Source organism: Globicephala melas, chromosome 8, assembly GCF_963455315.2.
Source record: "Globicephala melas chromosome 8, mGloMel1.2, whole genome shotgun sequence".
Lineage (NCBI taxonomy): Eukaryota > Metazoa > Chordata > Mammalia > Artiodactyla > Delphinidae > Globicephala > Globicephala melas.
In genome coordinates this window covers 7,679,796-7,697,879 of record NC_083321.1, presented here as the reverse complement: position 1 = coordinate 7,697,879, position 18,084 = coordinate 7,679,796, and the positions used below count along the sequence as shown (strand labels likewise).

At 50.0% G+C, this 18,084-nt stretch overlaps 1 protein-coding gene across 1 annotated transcript in view; it reads left to right on the top strand.

The window, feature by feature from the left end:
• LOC115840698 (solute carrier family 22 member 11-like) overlaps nucleotides 1-18,084 on the top strand; it is a 45,761-nt gene that overhangs the window by 4,252 nt on the left and 23,425 nt on the right. Inside the window, 7 exon segments of the mRNA XM_060303980.1 lie at nucleotides 444-526; nucleotides 528-586; nucleotides 689-800; nucleotides 2,189-2,474; nucleotides 4,118-4,233; nucleotides 6,284-6,498; nucleotides 8,191-8,299. Coding sequence (XP_060159963.1) covers nucleotides 444-526; nucleotides 528-586; nucleotides 689-800; nucleotides 2,189-2,474; nucleotides 4,118-4,233; nucleotides 6,284-6,498; nucleotides 8,191-8,299 — 980 coding nt within the window.

Here is an 18,084-nt window from a genome sequence, read left to right as displayed (position 1 = left end):
CAGGCAAGGCCAAGGTTCGCCCACATCTCTCCAGTCTGACTGACAAATACTTCAGCTAAATGCAGGCAGTGGCTCGGGCTAAGCTGACCTCACTGGGGCTGAGGGCCCTCCGGTCACAGGCATGGGGGAGCCGCCTGGGTCACCCAAGGCCATGTGCGCTTAGCCTCCTGCCAGGCTCCTCCCTTGTTCAGCGTGTCCTCGTGAATCCCTGCATTTTACAGATGGAGAAACTGTGGCCCAGAGAGCAAGGCGGCTGCCATTTTTATAACAAATGCACTCTGTACGTGGTCCTAGGAGATCCGAGAAGGAGGTGCTGCCTGCACTGGCAGGTGCTCCGGCAGGTGCCCCAGCCTCCTTCGGCCCTCCGGCGGCAAGTCCCTGCCTCTATGCCAAGTCCTCAGGGCCCCTCTCCAGGCCCCCACTGTGCTTGTCTCCCGAAATAGTTTGGGCGGAAGCCTGTTCTGAGCTGGCGCTGCCTGCAGGTGACGTGGCCAGCATCAGCCCCATCGTTGCCTCCAATCTCCTTGTCTACGATTTTTGAGCACTTTGGGATTGTCTGGCATCATCCTGACCTCGACAACGCTCAGTGGATCCCTTGATCACCTGCCCCAGCCCTGTCGGGGAGGGGAGGCGGGGGCTCAAGGCCACTGCACGTGGCCCTCACCTGCTCATCTGCACTGCCTTTCAGTGGTGGAGTGGACCACGACCCGCACGAGGGCCGTCACCGTGACGATCCTGAGATGCACCTACAGCATCGGCCAGACGGCCATGGGCAGCCTGGCCTTTGCCCTGTGGGACCGGCGAGCCCTCTAGCTGGTCTTGTTGGTGCCCTTCTTGGTCATCTTCCTGATATCCTGGTCAGTGCAGCTGGGGCCTTTTCCCTTGGGGAGAACATCACTGAACGGGAGGGGGACCCGGGGTGAGAGGGGCCCTACCACTCTGGCTGGCCACGGCTCCCAAGGTGCCATGACCATGGAAGAGAATGATGTGAGCAGACCCCACTGGGGAGAGACATCCTGGGGGCTCAGAGTTCCGGGGTGGGCATTTCAGCCAGGGGTCCGTGGTTCCCTCCCGCCCACTGACCTCCGGGCCTGAGGCTGGGGGCTCCGCTCTTCCCTCACATTGACAACCAGCCCCCCCACACCCACCAGCTTCACTCCCTCACATCACTTGCCCAGCCTGCGGACCTCCAAGTCAGGCATTGGATGTGGAAAGATATTATCATTATTATTTTCAGTGCTGCGAAAATCCCTGAGGTCTGGAACTACCTGCTTGGGTGGGGACTAGAAGAAGAGATACAGGGAAGTAAACACAAATTCCTGTCCTCATAAGTTCTCTTGTGCCCGGGGGCCAGAGTTGAGCAGGTCTGCTGTGGGGTGTAGAGAAGACTGAGCACTCATTCATTCATTCTCAGATATTTATTACACTCCTGCTCTGTGCCAGACTTGGCTTTAGGCACTGGGGACCCATCAGCAAATAAAAGAGATCATAGATCAAAAGTCACCGACTACATGGAGGTTTATGGTTTCAACAGGACCAGGAAGAAAGGAGGAAGACCATCCCCTAGTTACACTGATGAAGCCGCCCTAGTCACACTGATTGGGTGCATCCAGGTGCTGTTGGTAACACCAGATGTATATCCACACTCCTTCTAATGAGCAAGATGATGTTATTACTGCCACTTCCAGATGAGGGGCTGAGGCCCAGAGAGGGCCAGTGACTTGCTGCGTGCCAGAGGCAAGATTTGAATCCAGGCAGGCTGACTCTTGTAAACGCCTCGTCAAACTGCCTCCAGAAGTTTTTCTTAGCTTCCCTGCAAACAGGGCTGAGCTCCTGCGGGCTGGGAAAACCCTGACCCTTTCAAAAGGGAGATGCTTCTCCCTGCCCATCTGCCCCTGAGGCTGGGAAGAAGCCTACTACTTCCATAAAACCACTTGATTCTGGTTGGGGATGTTTTAAAGGTGTGTGTTTTTTTTAAATGCAGCATGATGCAAGCTTTCTACCATAGAAATGACCCCAGAATCACCCCATGTCCAGGCAGCCTGTGCGCTGGCTGAATGTGAGGCTTGGGCGGGCAGGCTCCTGGCAGCAGGGAAGCCAGATGGGGTGCCAGGGAGTGGGGGCTGGTGAAGAGGGCGGCCAGGCATTGGGACTCATCTTTATTCTGAGACCATCAGGGACTCCCCAGCCTGGCATTAGTGGTGCAGAGGGAGAAGTGGCTGCCTTCTCCCCACTCCTGTTGCAGCTGGCAGGTCTGCTGCCCACCACCCCCTCCCCACATGACCTGGGGGCAGTGCCCAATCTACACGAAGAAAACAAAGACCCAGCCAAGCACCCGCTTCTTTAACCGGTGGCTGCCGGGATCCGCCCGATGGCTGATTACGGTGGGCAAAACAGATCGAGCGCTTCAGGAACTCAAAAAGGGGGCCAAGATACATGGCCACAAGGAAGCCAAAAGGACACTGACTGTAGAGGTGAGATGCTATTTGTGATACAGTGTGGGACATGACCCAGGGAAGGACATCCACGAATGTCTTATCATTATCACCAGCATCACCCCAATCTGCTCCAGCACCACCTCCATCAACACACCCACACCATCAAAACACCACCATCGACGTCACCGTCACTGTTGTCGCTTTTGCCATCTCTATCATCACCATCACCATAATCATCAACACCATTATCACCATAATCATCACCATCAACCCCACCATCATCATCACCACCATCACCACCACCACCATCATCACCTCCATCACCACCACCACCATCACCACCACCACCATCATCATCACCTCCATCACCACCACCACCATCATCACCTCCATCACCACCACCACCATCACCACCACCACCATCACCACCACCATCACCTCCTCCACCACCTCCATCACCACCACCACCTCCATCACCACCACCACCATCACCACCTCCATCACCACCATCACCACCACCATTATCATCACCATCATCACCACCATTATCACCACAACCATAATCATCACCATCATCACCTCCATCACCATCACCATCACCATTATCACCACCATTACCATGTCCACTACACCCACAATCACCACCACTGTCATCATTTCTACACAAACACCACTACCATCATTACCACCACCAATCATAATAATACCACTAATACCAACACCATCATCAACAGCATTACAACTCTGCATAGACCCCCCATCACTATTACCACCATCACCACCACCATCACCTCCACCGGCACACCATACAATTGACTTCACCTTTATTATCACCATCACTACCAACACCATCATTAACATCACCATCAACATCTCTGCAAATCATCACCAACACCACCACTATTACTATCACCACCACCTTCACCACCATCATTGCCGTCCTCATCACCACCATCCCCAACTCCACCACAGCCACCATCAACACCACCAATAACAACAATACAACCATTATCAACAATAGCACACCCACATCACCATCTCTATTATTCATCACCTTAATCCACATGTACTGCTCATTTACCTCACGGGGCTTCTCAGCATATTTGGGGAAACAGGATGTGCTTATCTGAAGGTACCTATTTCAAGGAAGTAGGTGTGGAAGGATGTGCAGACAGAGGCTAGAGGACACAGAGCTCCCTGGGGGCAGAAGGATCAGGGAAAGCTTCCAAGAGGAGGTGAGCTAGAGCTGACCGGGACTGAGCGGAGCACAGGGCAGGCCAGGCCCGGGGTGCAGGCAGAGACCGGATGGGTACTTGGGAGGATCCAATGGCTGGAGGGGGCGTGCACTGATGCCAGCCAAGAGGAGTGAAGAGGGATGGTAGGGCTTTGCGGGGTAACTGTCAAAACCTTCCTGCAGCCTGCAGCTCAGAGACTAGAGCTGGGACACAAGACCTGCTCCTTGGTTCTGAGTAGGGCGACTGGGTCTGCAGAAGACAGCTCAGCTAGGGGCCAGAGAGAACCCTTTCTGCCCTCAGGCCATCCGCTCCCCCAGGGCTCTCCAGTCTCCAGAGGCCAAGGCCAGGCTCTCCCTACCACTCTGCCCATCCGGACACCATTTCCGGCACGGTGGTGGGGCAGGGCCATGGCCCCAACGTTCACTGCCCCCGTCATCCCTGGAGGTACTGATGTCCAGCATGGAGGAGGACGTAGCCTCCGCGAAGTCCCGCCGGTCAGGGCTGGACCTGTTCCGTATAATCGCGCTCCTCTGGAGAAGCTGCAGACTGTTGGTAGCGAGGTATGCCATCCTGAGCATCCCTCCCGGGGCTAAGGAGGGCGGGGTGTCCAGTGGGGAAACAGCCGCTGCAGGCCTCATGGGGTGCATTTCTGGCCAGAACAGGCAGCCTAGCAGGTCGGGGAGACAGAGTACGTACAGATGTGATCGGGAGGCCAGCTTGTGCAGGAAGTCAGCTAGACGGCAGGGCTGGGCTGTGGTCCTGGGCAGGGTGCCAGGGTCAGGCTGAAGCCCAGGGCAGAGGCAGAGCCAGGTCCTCAGAGCCAAGGGACCAGCAACAGCTGGAAAGGATCACTGGGACTCACCCTGACAGCTGGACTCCTAGAGGGTGGCAGATAAGTTCATTTATACCCCACTTTACAGATGGGGAAAGAGAGGCTGGGAGAGGCAAGAAACTTGCCCAAGATGACAGAGCAGGCGTTTGAACCCAGGCTGAGCTACCTCCTCGTCCTGCTCTCTGACCCTCCAGCCCCACACTGAGCGTGGACTCCCCGTCCCGCCCCAGGAGGCCCCACCTCCCAGGGGTACCTGGGACCAGGAGAAGGCTCCTTAAGACAAATTCAGTTTAAGTGACTTCCAGAAGAGTGGATGGAAAAGTGAGGGTCAGGTTTGATTGGGCCTTGATCTTGAAATAAAACTCAAAATTAGGAAAACATCTATTTTATGCCGTATATAAGCACATATGGGTTATAACGGCAAAGGCAAATCCGTGCTACACCTCAGACAGAGAATGCTTCTCTCTCTCTCTCTCTTTTATTTTTTTGCTTAAGTTTTTTTTTTTTCCCCCTGATAAATTAGGAGTGCCCAGGGCCACTGAATGTCCAGCGCCATTCTTTTCAAAAACCATCAAGGCTTCCTCAATTCTCCCAGGGGCCACTCTGCGCTCTTGTTATTCAAATCACAGGCTGTGAAGCGGCCACCCTCGTGGGTTTTCTTATTTCTGTTAACCCAGTTGTTACCGGCTAAGGCTCTAGATACCTACGGGTCAGCCGCTTTCAGCTCCAGCCTGGCCCTTGTCAAGTCACTTTCACAAACTTCAGGAAGCTCTGCGTTTCTGCAGGAATCGCAGCTTTTCTCTACCGTTGTTGGCCTGGTGGCGCCAGATGTCTCCTGAGGACGGCAGTCAGGTGCTGCTGAAGGGGAGGGCTGCGAGAAGCAGGGATGGGGACAGACTGGAAAAGTGGTGGAGGATAATTTCCCACCATGGCCACTTGTGGAGCCAGATTCAATCTCCAAGGTGTAGAAATTCAGCTACTGTAAGTTCAGCTACTCAGGAGCCTGTGTCAGGGGGTCCCCTGGGAAGCCGACTTTGAGATGGAGGTCCATGAGCAGGCAGTTCACAGAGGGGGCTCTAGGGATCACCTCTCATGGAAGTAGAGAGGGGCCAGGGAGGGCAGGAAGCAGCAGGGGCAGGGGAGAAGTCGTGGTGATGCCGTCACAGCCAGGCCCCAGCCTGGGGACCTGGGAGCTGGGGTGACCCTTCTGAGTCATCTCTCTGGACCGTGTAGACCAGCCATGGGATGCTCTCCCCAGCTCGGGGGCAGAACTCCCAGGGCACTGAAGGGGGAAGGCCAGCATCCTCCACTGAGACCCCATTCTATTATCAATCCCATGTTTCAAGACAAAGAAACGCGTCCAGAGAGGGCCAGGCAGAGACTTGCCCAGGTCCATGGCTAGTAGAGTGGGATCCAGATCATGGTTCCCGGCCACGACTGCGAACAGGAAACAAAGCCAGAGGGTGCTAGAGCCTGGCGAAGGGGCAGGTCAGCGTGACCCACTGCCCCATCTGCTCAGACAGGGTCATGTTTTCCTGCTGGTTGGCGGAGAGGGAGCCTAAGAGGCAACGTCCAGCCCACCATGGCCGACACCCAAGGCCCACACGTGGAATGGATGGGGCCACCGCCCTCCCCACCCTTTCCTGGGACAACCTGACCCCGCGGAGGTGCATCCTGCCCTCACCAGGCTGCCCGGGGCTTGGGGCTGGTGGTGCCCTCCCGGTGCAGCCCCGGCGTAGATAATGGTGCAGGGACCTGACTTCTGATTCGCCCCACAGCTTGTCCCTCACCCTCTCCTACTATGGGCTAGTCCTCCTCCTGCAGAACCTGGGGAGCAGCGTCTTCTTCCTCCAGGTCCTCTTTGGAGCCACGGACTTCCGGGGCCGGATCACCACCACGCTCCAACTCAGGTTCTTTGGCCGCCACACAACCCTGCCCGGCTCCCTGGCTGTGGCTGGCCTCGCCATCCTGGCCAAAATGCTGGTCCCACAGGGTGCAGCCAGGGCAGCGGGAGGGAAGGCTGAGGGGCTGCCGGCCCGGGCGCCTGCTGGCCTGTCCACTGCACCGCGCCACCACCAGCCTTTTCCCCTCCCCCGGCCCCGAGGATGGGCAGGAGCCACTGCGCCCTGGCTCTGCCCAAGGCCATTATTGCCACAGCCCAACCAGCCCCCCACCCATTTTCCTGGGGAAACTTGAGGCTCAGAGAGACGAAGCCAGGTGCCCAAGATCCCTCATTAGCAAGTGACAAAGCCAGGCCTGGACCAGACTTCAAGCCAGAGGCCAAGTCTGCAGGGGGAAGAAGGGTCTGGGAGGCTGAGAGGGGCTCCAAGTGAGGCAGGAGAGGCACCAGGCCGAGTGTATTTCTTCTTGTTAACTAAGCGAGAGGGGAGACTTCCCTGGTGGTCCAGTGGTTAGGACTCTGCACTTCCACTGCCGGGGACCCAGGTTTGATCCCTGGTTGGGGAGCTAAGATTCCCACATGACCAACAAAAAAAGCAGCAAAAGGGGGCTTCCCTGGTGGCTCAGTGGTTAAGAATCCGCCCACCAATGCAGGGGACACGGGTTCGAGCCCTCGTCCAGGAAGATCTCACATGCCGCGGAGCAACTAAGCCGCGCGCCACAACTACTGAAGCCCATGCGCCTAGAGCCCGTGCTCCACAACAAGAGAAGCCACCGCAATGAGAAGCCTGCATGCCGCAACTAGAGAAAGCCCGTGCGCAGCAACGAAGACCCAACACAGCCAAAAAATAAATAAATAAATAAATTTATATTTAAGAAATTAAAAACCTCATACTGCAGATACTATAAAATGTGGGTGCATTAATGACACAAAAAAATCTGTATTAAAAAAAAAAAGAAGCAGCAAGAGGCAGAGCACTGGGGAAGCTGGGATGGGCCCTGGTCTCACTCTCCTTTCTGGCTGAGGCTGTGAGGCCCCAGAAACCCTCTCCGTGTCTCATTTTATTGCGCAAGGTGGGTGACTGGGGGAGGGGCAGGGACAGGTGTCCCGTGGTGACAGCAAAGCCAGGAGGGAGGCAAGAGAGGACCAGCCGCTGGGAGGGGCGGGGTGAGGATGGAGAACCAGTCGGGAGCCCAAACTCTGAGTGAGATGCAGCGCTCTGAGAAAAACTCCAAAGACGAGCACTTGAGAATTTATGACTCTTCCCAACCACGTGCGGGAAGGGAAGTGAGGCCCAGGCCCACCACTGGCTTGCGACCTGCACCCTGGCTTCCCAGCTAAGGCTCCCTGTGGAAGCACGGGCCCCACAGGCAGACTGAGGGGTGGTGGGAAGGCGTGGTGGGAAGGCTTCTGGGTAGCTGGGCACCCCAGGGCCCCTGCTGTGGGCCTGGGCCTGGCATGACCCTCTCCTTTGAGAGAAGAAGCACCCTCAGGGCCCAAGGAGCCCTGGCACTGTCACCCCTCGAGTGCCACCCGCAGCTGCCCCCAGGCTCACCCACCCCAGACCTGGCTGGGTTCTTGCCCTGCACCCCACCCCCAGCCCACCCACCAGGATGTCATCCTGCACTGCATCACCACCTGGCCCCGGGCAGCCTGGCACCGGGTCACACTGCCCGGGACCTGCTTTCAGTCCAAAGCAGCCTTGTGGGAGAACCCAGTCACTCTGCTCCAGGCTCCTGGGGACCCTCCCGAGCAGACCCCACCCTCACCCCTTCCTCTGCCTAGATCTGCAGACCCTGCATGTGATCTTGGCTGTGCTGGGAAAGGGATGTTTTGGCATCAGCTTAACCTGCATCATGGTCTACAAGCCGGAACTCTTCCCAACTTCACTGTGGTAGGCTGGGCTGCCGGCTGGGCCCAGGAGGGGCCGCCAGGCCTGGGGCGGGCGAGAAAGGGACCCCCCTGCGAGGGCCCATGGCGGGGGTAGAGAGAGGGGCTGGGCACCCAGGGACACACAGCAGAGGGAGAGGGGGACCCAGCGCCGATATGGAACTGAGCAGACGCCCTGGAGTCCTTCCCCCTAAGGCACCTGCTCAGCCAGGGCCTCCGCAAACAGCCTCTCCCCAGGAGTCCAGGCTCGGAGGCAGCCCCACGGAGAGCCCTCGGGAGGCCTCTGGACTGGAAACCGCTTCGAGCCACACAGCTCTCTGCTCAGGTGAAATCTTATAAGAGCCCTGGTGAGGAGACCAAGAGCTACCCGGGGTAGTGGGGACCCTGCTTGCCTCCCACTGGCCCCTCCCTGCCCCAAGAGAGCCCCAGGTTACCTCCTCGGAACCCAGTGGTCTAGAGTTAGGCCACCCCTGCATCGGACAGTTGGGTAGACTGAGGCTTAGGGTGGCCAAGGATTTAGTTGAGGAGCAGGGCTGGACCCCAGCCCCCAGAGGCCTGGCCCAGCCTCACCCACGGTGCTCACTCACTCACTTGTCCACTCTTTCTTTTTTTTTTGACACACATTTATTGATTTTGTTGACTGGGAGCTCCGTGGCCTAGCGGAGACAAGCCTCCAAATTACCTGAGACCAGGGAGAATAGGGTGGGCCCTAGAGAGTTCCCGTGAAGGACTCTGGATGTTCCCAGGAGGCAGAGACCCTTTGGATGGGAAAATCTAGGTGGGCTCAATGGAGGAGGTGGGGTTGGAAGAGCCCTTGAGGAGGGCGACTCCAGCAGCCCAGCTTTCCCTCCCCTGGCCCAGCCAAGTGGCCCCTCTGAAGTGGCAGTTGTGACAGGGTCCCAGCCCTCCTCTCTACCCACAGGATGACAGCAGAAGTCTTCCTGCATTCAGCAGGTCAGCGGGGGTCCCCCTCCTACGGTGTCATCCCCATCGTTTCCCACCTCTTTGTCCTCTTCCTCCTGGAGACCTGGGGACTTCCACTCCCTGACACCATCCAGGCCCTGGAGAGACAGTGAGTGACCCATGGCCACCCTGGGAGTGATGCAGCTGTGTGGGGCTGCAGATACGGTGGCAGGTCCACCACAGCCCGGAGACAGGAGAGCCCAAGGGTCAGAGACGTCCCGGGCAGAGAGGTCAGGAACAGGGCCGGGCTGGTCATCATGACGACACCCGCAGCTCGGGCTTGTTCAGTGCCCAGAGCATTCCCGACACCATGCTCAGGGCAGCATGTTTCTGAAACCGTTTAATCTTTACAACAACCCTGCTAGGAAGATACTACTGCTCTCCCTGTTTACAAGAGGCTCAGAGAGATGAAGTGACTTATTTGAGGCCTCACGGGTAGAAGGTGATTGTACCTTAGACAGGAAAATGTACTGGTCAAGAGCCCGGCTCTGCAACCAGACTGCCCAAGATTGAATCCCTGCCTACGCAGGCAAGCGTCTTCCCTCTCTCATCAAACTGACACAAGAAGAAAAAGAGATCCTCAACAGTTCTCCTTAAGGCTTCCTGCAAAGGAGCCCAGGCCCAGACAGATTATCAGGTGTCTTCCCTCGGGCCCTCCAGGAAAAAAGCCATGCTATTCTCATGTATGTTCTTTGAGAGAATAGGAATGAAGGAATGCTCCTCGACTTTCTTTTATAGCCAGAATCACCTCTAAGTTTCCACTTCCTCATTGGTAAAACAGGTGTTGAAAAAAACCAGTGTAGCTCAAAGAGTTGTATTTGGGTTTAAGTGAGTAATTATATGAGAGCACAAAGGACAGTGCCTGGCCCACAGCACGTGCTCCGTAAGTGTGGCTGCTGTGTCTCGGGCGAGAGGGTTCGTAGGCAGCCCTCCTTGCTAAACAAGAGCCAGGATCGTGATCATAGTAATGATAACAGTGGGGGCTTAGTGAGCCCTTATTGTTTTAATACAGCATCTGATTTGACCCATGCAACAAGCGCACAAGGTGCTGTTCTGTCCAATTTCACTGTCAAGGAAATGGAGACACAGAGAGGTTATGCAAGTTGCCTAAAGACACCCAGCTAAGAGACAGGAAAGCTAAGACTTAATTTACTCTTTCACTTAATTCATTTTTGTTGTGTATCTACTACATGTCAGGGACTGTCCCATGCTTTGGGTAACAGCCGTAAATAAAACCCTCATCTCATAGAGCTTACATTCCCATAAGACTTGACCCCCGTTTCTGCCCTCCAAGCCTCAGAGCTGTAGCCATCACGGCACACAACTGCTTTCCCTTTTCATTATTCTAGGAGGACAGCAGCAGTCAGGGGCAGCCAGGAGAGGTGGTCATTACAGAAACCACCTGGTTCTAGAAATTCTGCCTGCGGGAGCCCCTTGGGCCAAAGATCCCTCTGGTGGGAATTGCCTCTTCTGTGATCAGAGGGTGGAAGCAATTTGGGCAGCCTTGAGGGTTTGGTGTGTCTGAGCTGGCAGCACAGCTGTGTGCTGAGGCTGAAGGCCACATCACCACTCACTTCTGCTCCCCCTGCCCCTCCAGACTGCACCCACCTCAGCATCGCAGGACGCCCCCGGCAGACAGACACGCCCAGCCTGGCTGCCCCCAGGTCCACTTGGTTAACACAGTGGTTCTCTCCCTTCCCTGCCAGGATTTGTCTTCACACCTTCACTCAGCCACCCACTTCTTCTCACTTCTCAGAACATGGTGCTGCAGGTTTCTCACCTTCCAGCTTCCAGAGTGGATCGTAGGGCAGGGTCCAGACAGACCTGAGCTCCAGTCTTTCCTCTGCCACTCACAGAGTCTTCATCAGTACAATGGGACTCATGGAATCTACCTCCCAGGGTGGGTGACAAGGTAAGCAGATCTTAGCACAGACCAGATTCCAACAAGTAGAAGCTGCTACCAGAGCTGCCAGGAACAGGCAACCAGGTGTGCCTTGCCCCCGGGCACCAGCAGACGAGGCACATGGAGCTGAAACCCAGCCCAGGCTGCACCAACTCAGCCACTTACCCTAATAGAGGCTGGATTCATTCCAAGCAAGGGGCTGTTTTAGTCACTTCCTGTTTACCCCCATTGGTGAGGGAGGCCTCCTGCCCTGTGGTTATGTGGCTTTAGGGAAGGCCCAACCTAACACTGCACAGATAAGACGGACAGCAGTTTACTAATCACGTAAACTCACAGCCAAGGGAGGTCGACACTGTGTTCCACGCAGGCTCACATGGGTTGCACTCAGGAGAAGAGAGAACCACCAAAGGCTGTGGGAGGTGGGCTTCGTGGTATCGAGAAGGTGGCAGGGGGACCCCTGGTTCCACAGGACCGTGTGATTGGCTTGCTTGAATCATTCCACAGGTTGGCAGGGAGCCGACCCCCACCTCTCAGGGATGACAGGAACTGTGCTGGCCCCCCCAACCCCCATGAGAATTGTTGTTGGCTGGGGGACCTTACCCATAGGAGCAGAGTGGGGAAGGGGACCTGCAGATAAACCACAGAGACCCTCCCGGTTTCACTAGATGTCAAGGCAGCACAGACTATTAGGCCTTAATTTTAGGCCTTATGCTTCAGGGCCACCCTTCTGTGTGTCTATCTTGAGGGGTCACCTTTTCCTAATTCATGCAGACCCTCCCTATACAAGCAACAGCCCAGGCTGTTAAAACGAAGGGATCATTGAGGCTGATCACCTATTTTAAAGGTAAGGAAACTAAAGCCCAGAGAGGTGAAGTGACATGCTCAGAGTCACACTGCCTAACCCTGCCTGACTCCCAGTCCAGGCCTCTTTCCCGAACACCCGGCTCCCCGCCCTCACCTGTACCCCTCTGTGCTCTGATATCTGCAGCACTGTCACAAAGTTACACCCTTCCCTGGAGGTCCAGATGCTTTAGACAACTCCCCACTCTCCTTGGACAACTCAGAGAAACCTCAAACCCCAGTTCCCCATCCCATTTCCCCTCTTTCACATCTGATGCACACCAGACCAATCAAACCCAATTCAAATCAAATTCCCTGTGGCTCTGGTGGCTCACGGTAAAGATCATACCTCCCCCACCAACGAGCCCCTATGGGTCCCCAGCCTTACTTCACATGTAATAAATTTAAAAGGATTCAAATCACACAAAGTATGTCCTTGGATGGTCATGGAATTAAATTAGAAATCAGTAACAGAGGCATATCTAGAAAACCTGTTCAAACTGAAAAACATACTTCTAAATAACCATGGGTCAAAGAAGAAATCACAAAGGAAATTAGAAAATATTTTGAGCTGGATGAAAAAAAATTTAAATCATGTGTCAGAATTTGTGGTGTGAAGATAAAGCAGTGATTAGAGGAAATTTTATATAGTTCAGGGCTCACATTAGAAAGGAAGAAAGTGAGAGAGCAGACAGCAGAAGGAAGAAAAACTACAATTCTGCAGCCTGTGGAAGGAAAACCACATTCACAGAAAGATAGACAAGATGAAAAGGCAGAGGGCTATGTACCAGATGAAGGAACAAGTTAAAACCCCAGAAAAACAACTAAATGAAGGGGAGATAGGCAACCTTCCAGAAAAAGAATTCAGAATAATGATAATGAAGATGATCCAGGACCTCGGAAAAAGAATGGAGGCCAAGATCAAGAAGATGCAAGACATGTTTAACAAAGACCTAGAAGAATTAAAGAACAAACAAACAGAGATGAACAATACAATAACTGAAATAAAAAATACATTAGAAGGAATCAATAGTAGAATAACTGAGGCAGAAGAACGGATAAGTGACCTGGAAGACAGAATGGTGGAATTCACTGCCACAGAAGAAAATAAAGCAAAAAGAATGATGAGAAATGAAGATGGCCTAAGAGACCTCTGGGAAAACATTAAACACAACAACATTCACATTATAGGGGTCCAAAAAGGAGAAGAGAGAGAGAAAGGACCTGAGAAAACATTTCAAGAGATTATAGTCGAAAATTCCCTAACATGGGAAAGGAAATAGCCTCCCAAATCCAGGAAGTGCAGAGAGTCCCAGGCAGGATAAACTCAAGGAGAAAAATGCTGAGACACATAGTACTCAAACTGACAAAAATTAAAGACAAAGAAAAATTATTGAAAGCAACAAGGGGAAAATGACAAATAACATACAAGGGAACTTCCATAAGGTTAACAGCTGTTTTCTCAACAGAAACTCTACAAGCTAGAAAGGAGTGGTACGATATACTTTAAGTGATGAAAAGGGAGAAGCTACAACCAAGATTACTCTACCCAGCAAGGATCTCATTCAGATTTGACAGAGAAATCAAAAGCTTTACAGACAAGCAAAAGCTAAGAGAATTCAGCACCACCAAACCAGCTCTACAACAAATGCTAAAGGAACTTCTCTAAGTGGGAAACACAAGAGAAGAAAAGGACCTACAAAAACAAACCCATAACAATTAAGAAAATGGTAATAGGAACATACATATCGATAATTACCTTAAACGTGAATGGGTTAAATGCTCCAACCAAAAGACACAGGCTCGCTGAATGGTTACAAAAAAAAGACCCATATATATGCTGTCTACAAGAGACCCACTTCAGACCTAGGGACACACACAGACTGAAAGTGAGGGGATGGAAAAAGATATTCCATGCAAATGAAAATCAAAAGAAAGCTGGAGTAGCAATACTCATATCAGATAAAATAGACTTTAAAATAAAGAATGTTACAAGAGACAAGGAAGGACACTACATAATGATCAAGGGATCAATCCAAGAAGAAGTTATAACAATTGTAAATATATATGCACCCAACACAGGAGCACCGCAATACAAATGGCAACTGCTAACAGCTATAAAAGAGGAAATCGACAGTAACACAATAATAGTGGGGGACTTTAACACCTCACTTACACCAGTGGACAGATCATCCAGGCAGAAAATTAATAAGAAAATACAAGCTTTAGGGATTCCCTGGTGGCGCAGTGGTTGAGAGTCTGCCTGCCAATGCAGGGGACACTGGTTCGTGCCCCGGTCCGGGAAGATCCCACATGCCACGGAGTGGCTGGGCCCGTGAGCCATGGCCGCTGAACCTGCGCATCCGGAGCCTGTGCTCCGCAACGGGAGAGGCCACAACAGTGAGAGGCCCGCGTAACGCAAAAAAAAAAAAAAAAAAGAAAATACAAGCTTTAAATGACACAATAGACCAGATAGATTTAATTGATATTTATAGGACATTCCATCCCCAAACAGCAGATTACACTTTCTTCTCAAGTGCACATGGAACATTCTCCAGGATAAATCACATCTTGGGTCACAAATCATGTCTTGGTAAATTTAAGAAAACTGAAATCACAGCAAGCCTCTTTTCCGACCACAATGCTATGAGATTAGAAATCAATTACAGGGAAAAAAACTTAAAAAGCACAAACACATGGAGGCTAAACAATGCATTACTAAATAACCAAGAGATCACTGAAGCAATCAAAGAAGAAATAAAAAAATACCTAGAGACAAATGACAACGAAAACATGATGATCCAAAACCTATAGGATGCAGCAAAAACAGTTCTAAGAGGGAAGTTTATAGCTATACAAGCCTACCTCAAGAAACAAGAAAAAATCTCAAATAAGCAATCTAACCTTACACCTAAAGGAACTACAGAAAGGAGAACAAACAAAACCCAAAGTTAGCAGAAGCAAAGAAATCATAAAGATCAGAGTGGAAATAAATGAAATAGAAACAAAGAAAACAATAGCAAAGATCAATAAAACTAAAAGCTGGTTCTTTGAGAAGATAAACAAAATTGATAAACCTTTATCCAGACTTATCAAGAAAAAGAGGGAGAGGACTCAAATCAATAAAATTAGAAATGAAAAAGGAGAAGTTAGAACAGAAATACAAAGTATCATAAGAGACCTCTACAAGCAACTCTATGCCAATAAAATGGACAACCTGGAAGAAATGGACAAATTCTTAGAAAGGTATAACCTTCCAAGACTGAACCAGGAAGAAATAGAAAATATGAACAGACCCATCACAAGTAATGAAATTGAAACGGTGATTAAAAATCTTCCAACAAATAAAAGTCCAGGACCAGATGGCTTCACAGGTGAATTCTATCAAACATTTAGCAACAAGCTAACACACATCCTTCTCAAACTCTTCCACAAATTTGCAGAGGAAGAAACACTCCCAAACTCATTCTATGAGGCCACCATCACCCTGATACCAAAACCAGACAAAGATACTACAAAAAACAAAAATTACAGAATATAGATGCAAAAATCCTCAAAAAATACTATCAAACAGAATCCAACAACACATTAAAAGGATAATACACCATGATCAAGTGGGATTTATCCCAGGGATGCAAGGATTCTTTAATATATGCAAATCAATCAATGTGATACACCATATTAAAAAACTGAAGAATAAAAACCATATGATCATCTCAATAGATGCATAAAAAGCTTTTGACAAAATTCAACACCCATCTATGATAAAAACTCTCCAGAAAGTGGCCATAGAGGGAACCTACCTCAACATAATAAAGGCCCTATACAACAAACCCACAGCAAACATCATTCTGAATGGTGAAAAACTGAAAGCATTTCCTCTAAGATCAGAAACAAGACAAGGATATCCACTCTCGCCACTATTATTCAACATAGTTTTGGAAGTCCTAGCCACAGCAATCATAGGAGAAAAAGAAATAAAAAGAATACAAATTGGAAAAGAAGAAGTAAAACTCTCACTGTTTGCAGATGACATGATACTATACATAGAGAATCCTAAGGATGCCACCAGAAATCTACTAGAGCTAATGAATGAATTTGGTAAAGTTGCAGGATATAAAATTAATGCACAGAAATCTCTTGCATTCCTATACACTAACAAAGAAAGATCAGAAAGAGAAATTAAGGAAACAATCCCATTCACCTTTGCAACAAAAAGAATACAATACCTAGGAATAAACCTACCTAAGGAGGTAAAAGACCTGTACTCAGAAAACTATAAGACACTGATTAAAGAAATCAATGATGATACAGATGGAGAGATATACCATGTTCTTGGATTGGAAGAAACAATATTGTGAAAATGACTATACTACCCAAAGCAATCTACAGATTCAATGCAATCCCTATCAAATTACCAGTGGCATTTTTTACAGAACTAGAGCAAAAAAATCTTAAAATTTGTATGGAGACACAAAAGACCCCCAGTAGCCAAAGCAGTGTTGAGGGAAAAAAACGGAGCTGGAGGAATCAGACTCCCTGACTTCAGACTATACTTCAAAGCTACAGTAATTAAGACAATATGGTACTGGCACAAAAACAGAAATATAGATCAATGGAACAGGAGAGAAAGCCCAGAGATAAACCCACACACATATGGTCAACTAATCTATGACAAAGGAGGCAAGGATATACAATGGAGAAAAGACAGTCTCTTCAATAAGTGGTGCTGGGAAAGCTGGACAGCTACATGTAAAAGAATGAAATTAGAACACTCCCCAACACCATACACAAAAATAAAGTAAAAATGGATTAGAGACCTAAATGTAAGACCAGACACTATAAAACTCTTAGAGGAAAACATAGGAAGAACACTCTTTGACATAAATCACAGCAAGATCTTTGATCCACCTCCTAGAGTAATGGAAATAAAAACAAAAATAAACAAGTGGGACCTAATGAAACTTAACAGCTTTTGAAAGCAAAGGAAACTACAAACAAGATGAAAAGACAACCTCAGAATAGGAGAAAATATTTGCAAATGAATCAACCAATAAAGGATTAATCTCCAAAATATATAAACAGCTTATACAGCTCAATATTAAAAAAAACCAACAACCCAATCCAAAAATGGGCACAAGACCTAAATAGACATTTCTCCAAAGAAGACATACAGATGGCCAAGAAGAACATGAAAAGCTGCTCAACATCACTAATTTTTAGAGAAATGCAAATCAAAGCTACAATGAGGTTATCACCTCACACCAGTTAGAATGGGCATCATCAGAAAATCTACAAACAACACATGCTGGAGAGGGTGTGGAGAAAAGGAACCCTCTTGCACTGTTGGTGAGAATGGAAATTGATACAACCACTGTGGAGAACAGTATGGAGGTTCCTTAAAAAACTAAAAATAAAATTACCATATGACCCAGCAACCCCACTACTGGGCATATGCCCAGAGAAAACCATAATTCAAAAAGACACGTGCACCCCAATGTTCATTGCAGCACTATTCACAATAGTCAGATCATGGAAGCAACCTAAATGCCCATCGACAGACAAATGGATAAAGAAGTCGTGGTACATATATACAATGGAATATTACTCAGCCATAAAAAAGAACGAAGTTGGATCATTTGTAGAGACGTGGATGGATCTAGAGACTGTCACACAGAGTGAAGTAAGTCAGAAAGAGGAAAACAAATATCACATATTAACACATACATGTGGAACCTAGAAAAGTGATACAGATGAACTGGTTTGCAAGGCAGAAATAGAGACACAGATGTAGAGAACAAACGTATGGACACCAAGGGGGTAAAGTGGCAGGGTGGGGGGCGAGTGGGGTGGGATGAACTGGGAGATTGGGATTGACTTATATACACTAATATGTATAAAATAGATAACTAATAAGAACCTGCTGTATAAAAATTAAATTAAATTAAATTTAAAAATTAAAAAAAAAGATTTTAAATAAAAAGAAAACAAGAATCTCGGGACTTTCCTGGTGGTGCAGTGGTTAAGAATCCACCTGCCAATGCAGGCGACACGGGTTCGAGCCCTGGTCCAGGAAGATCCCA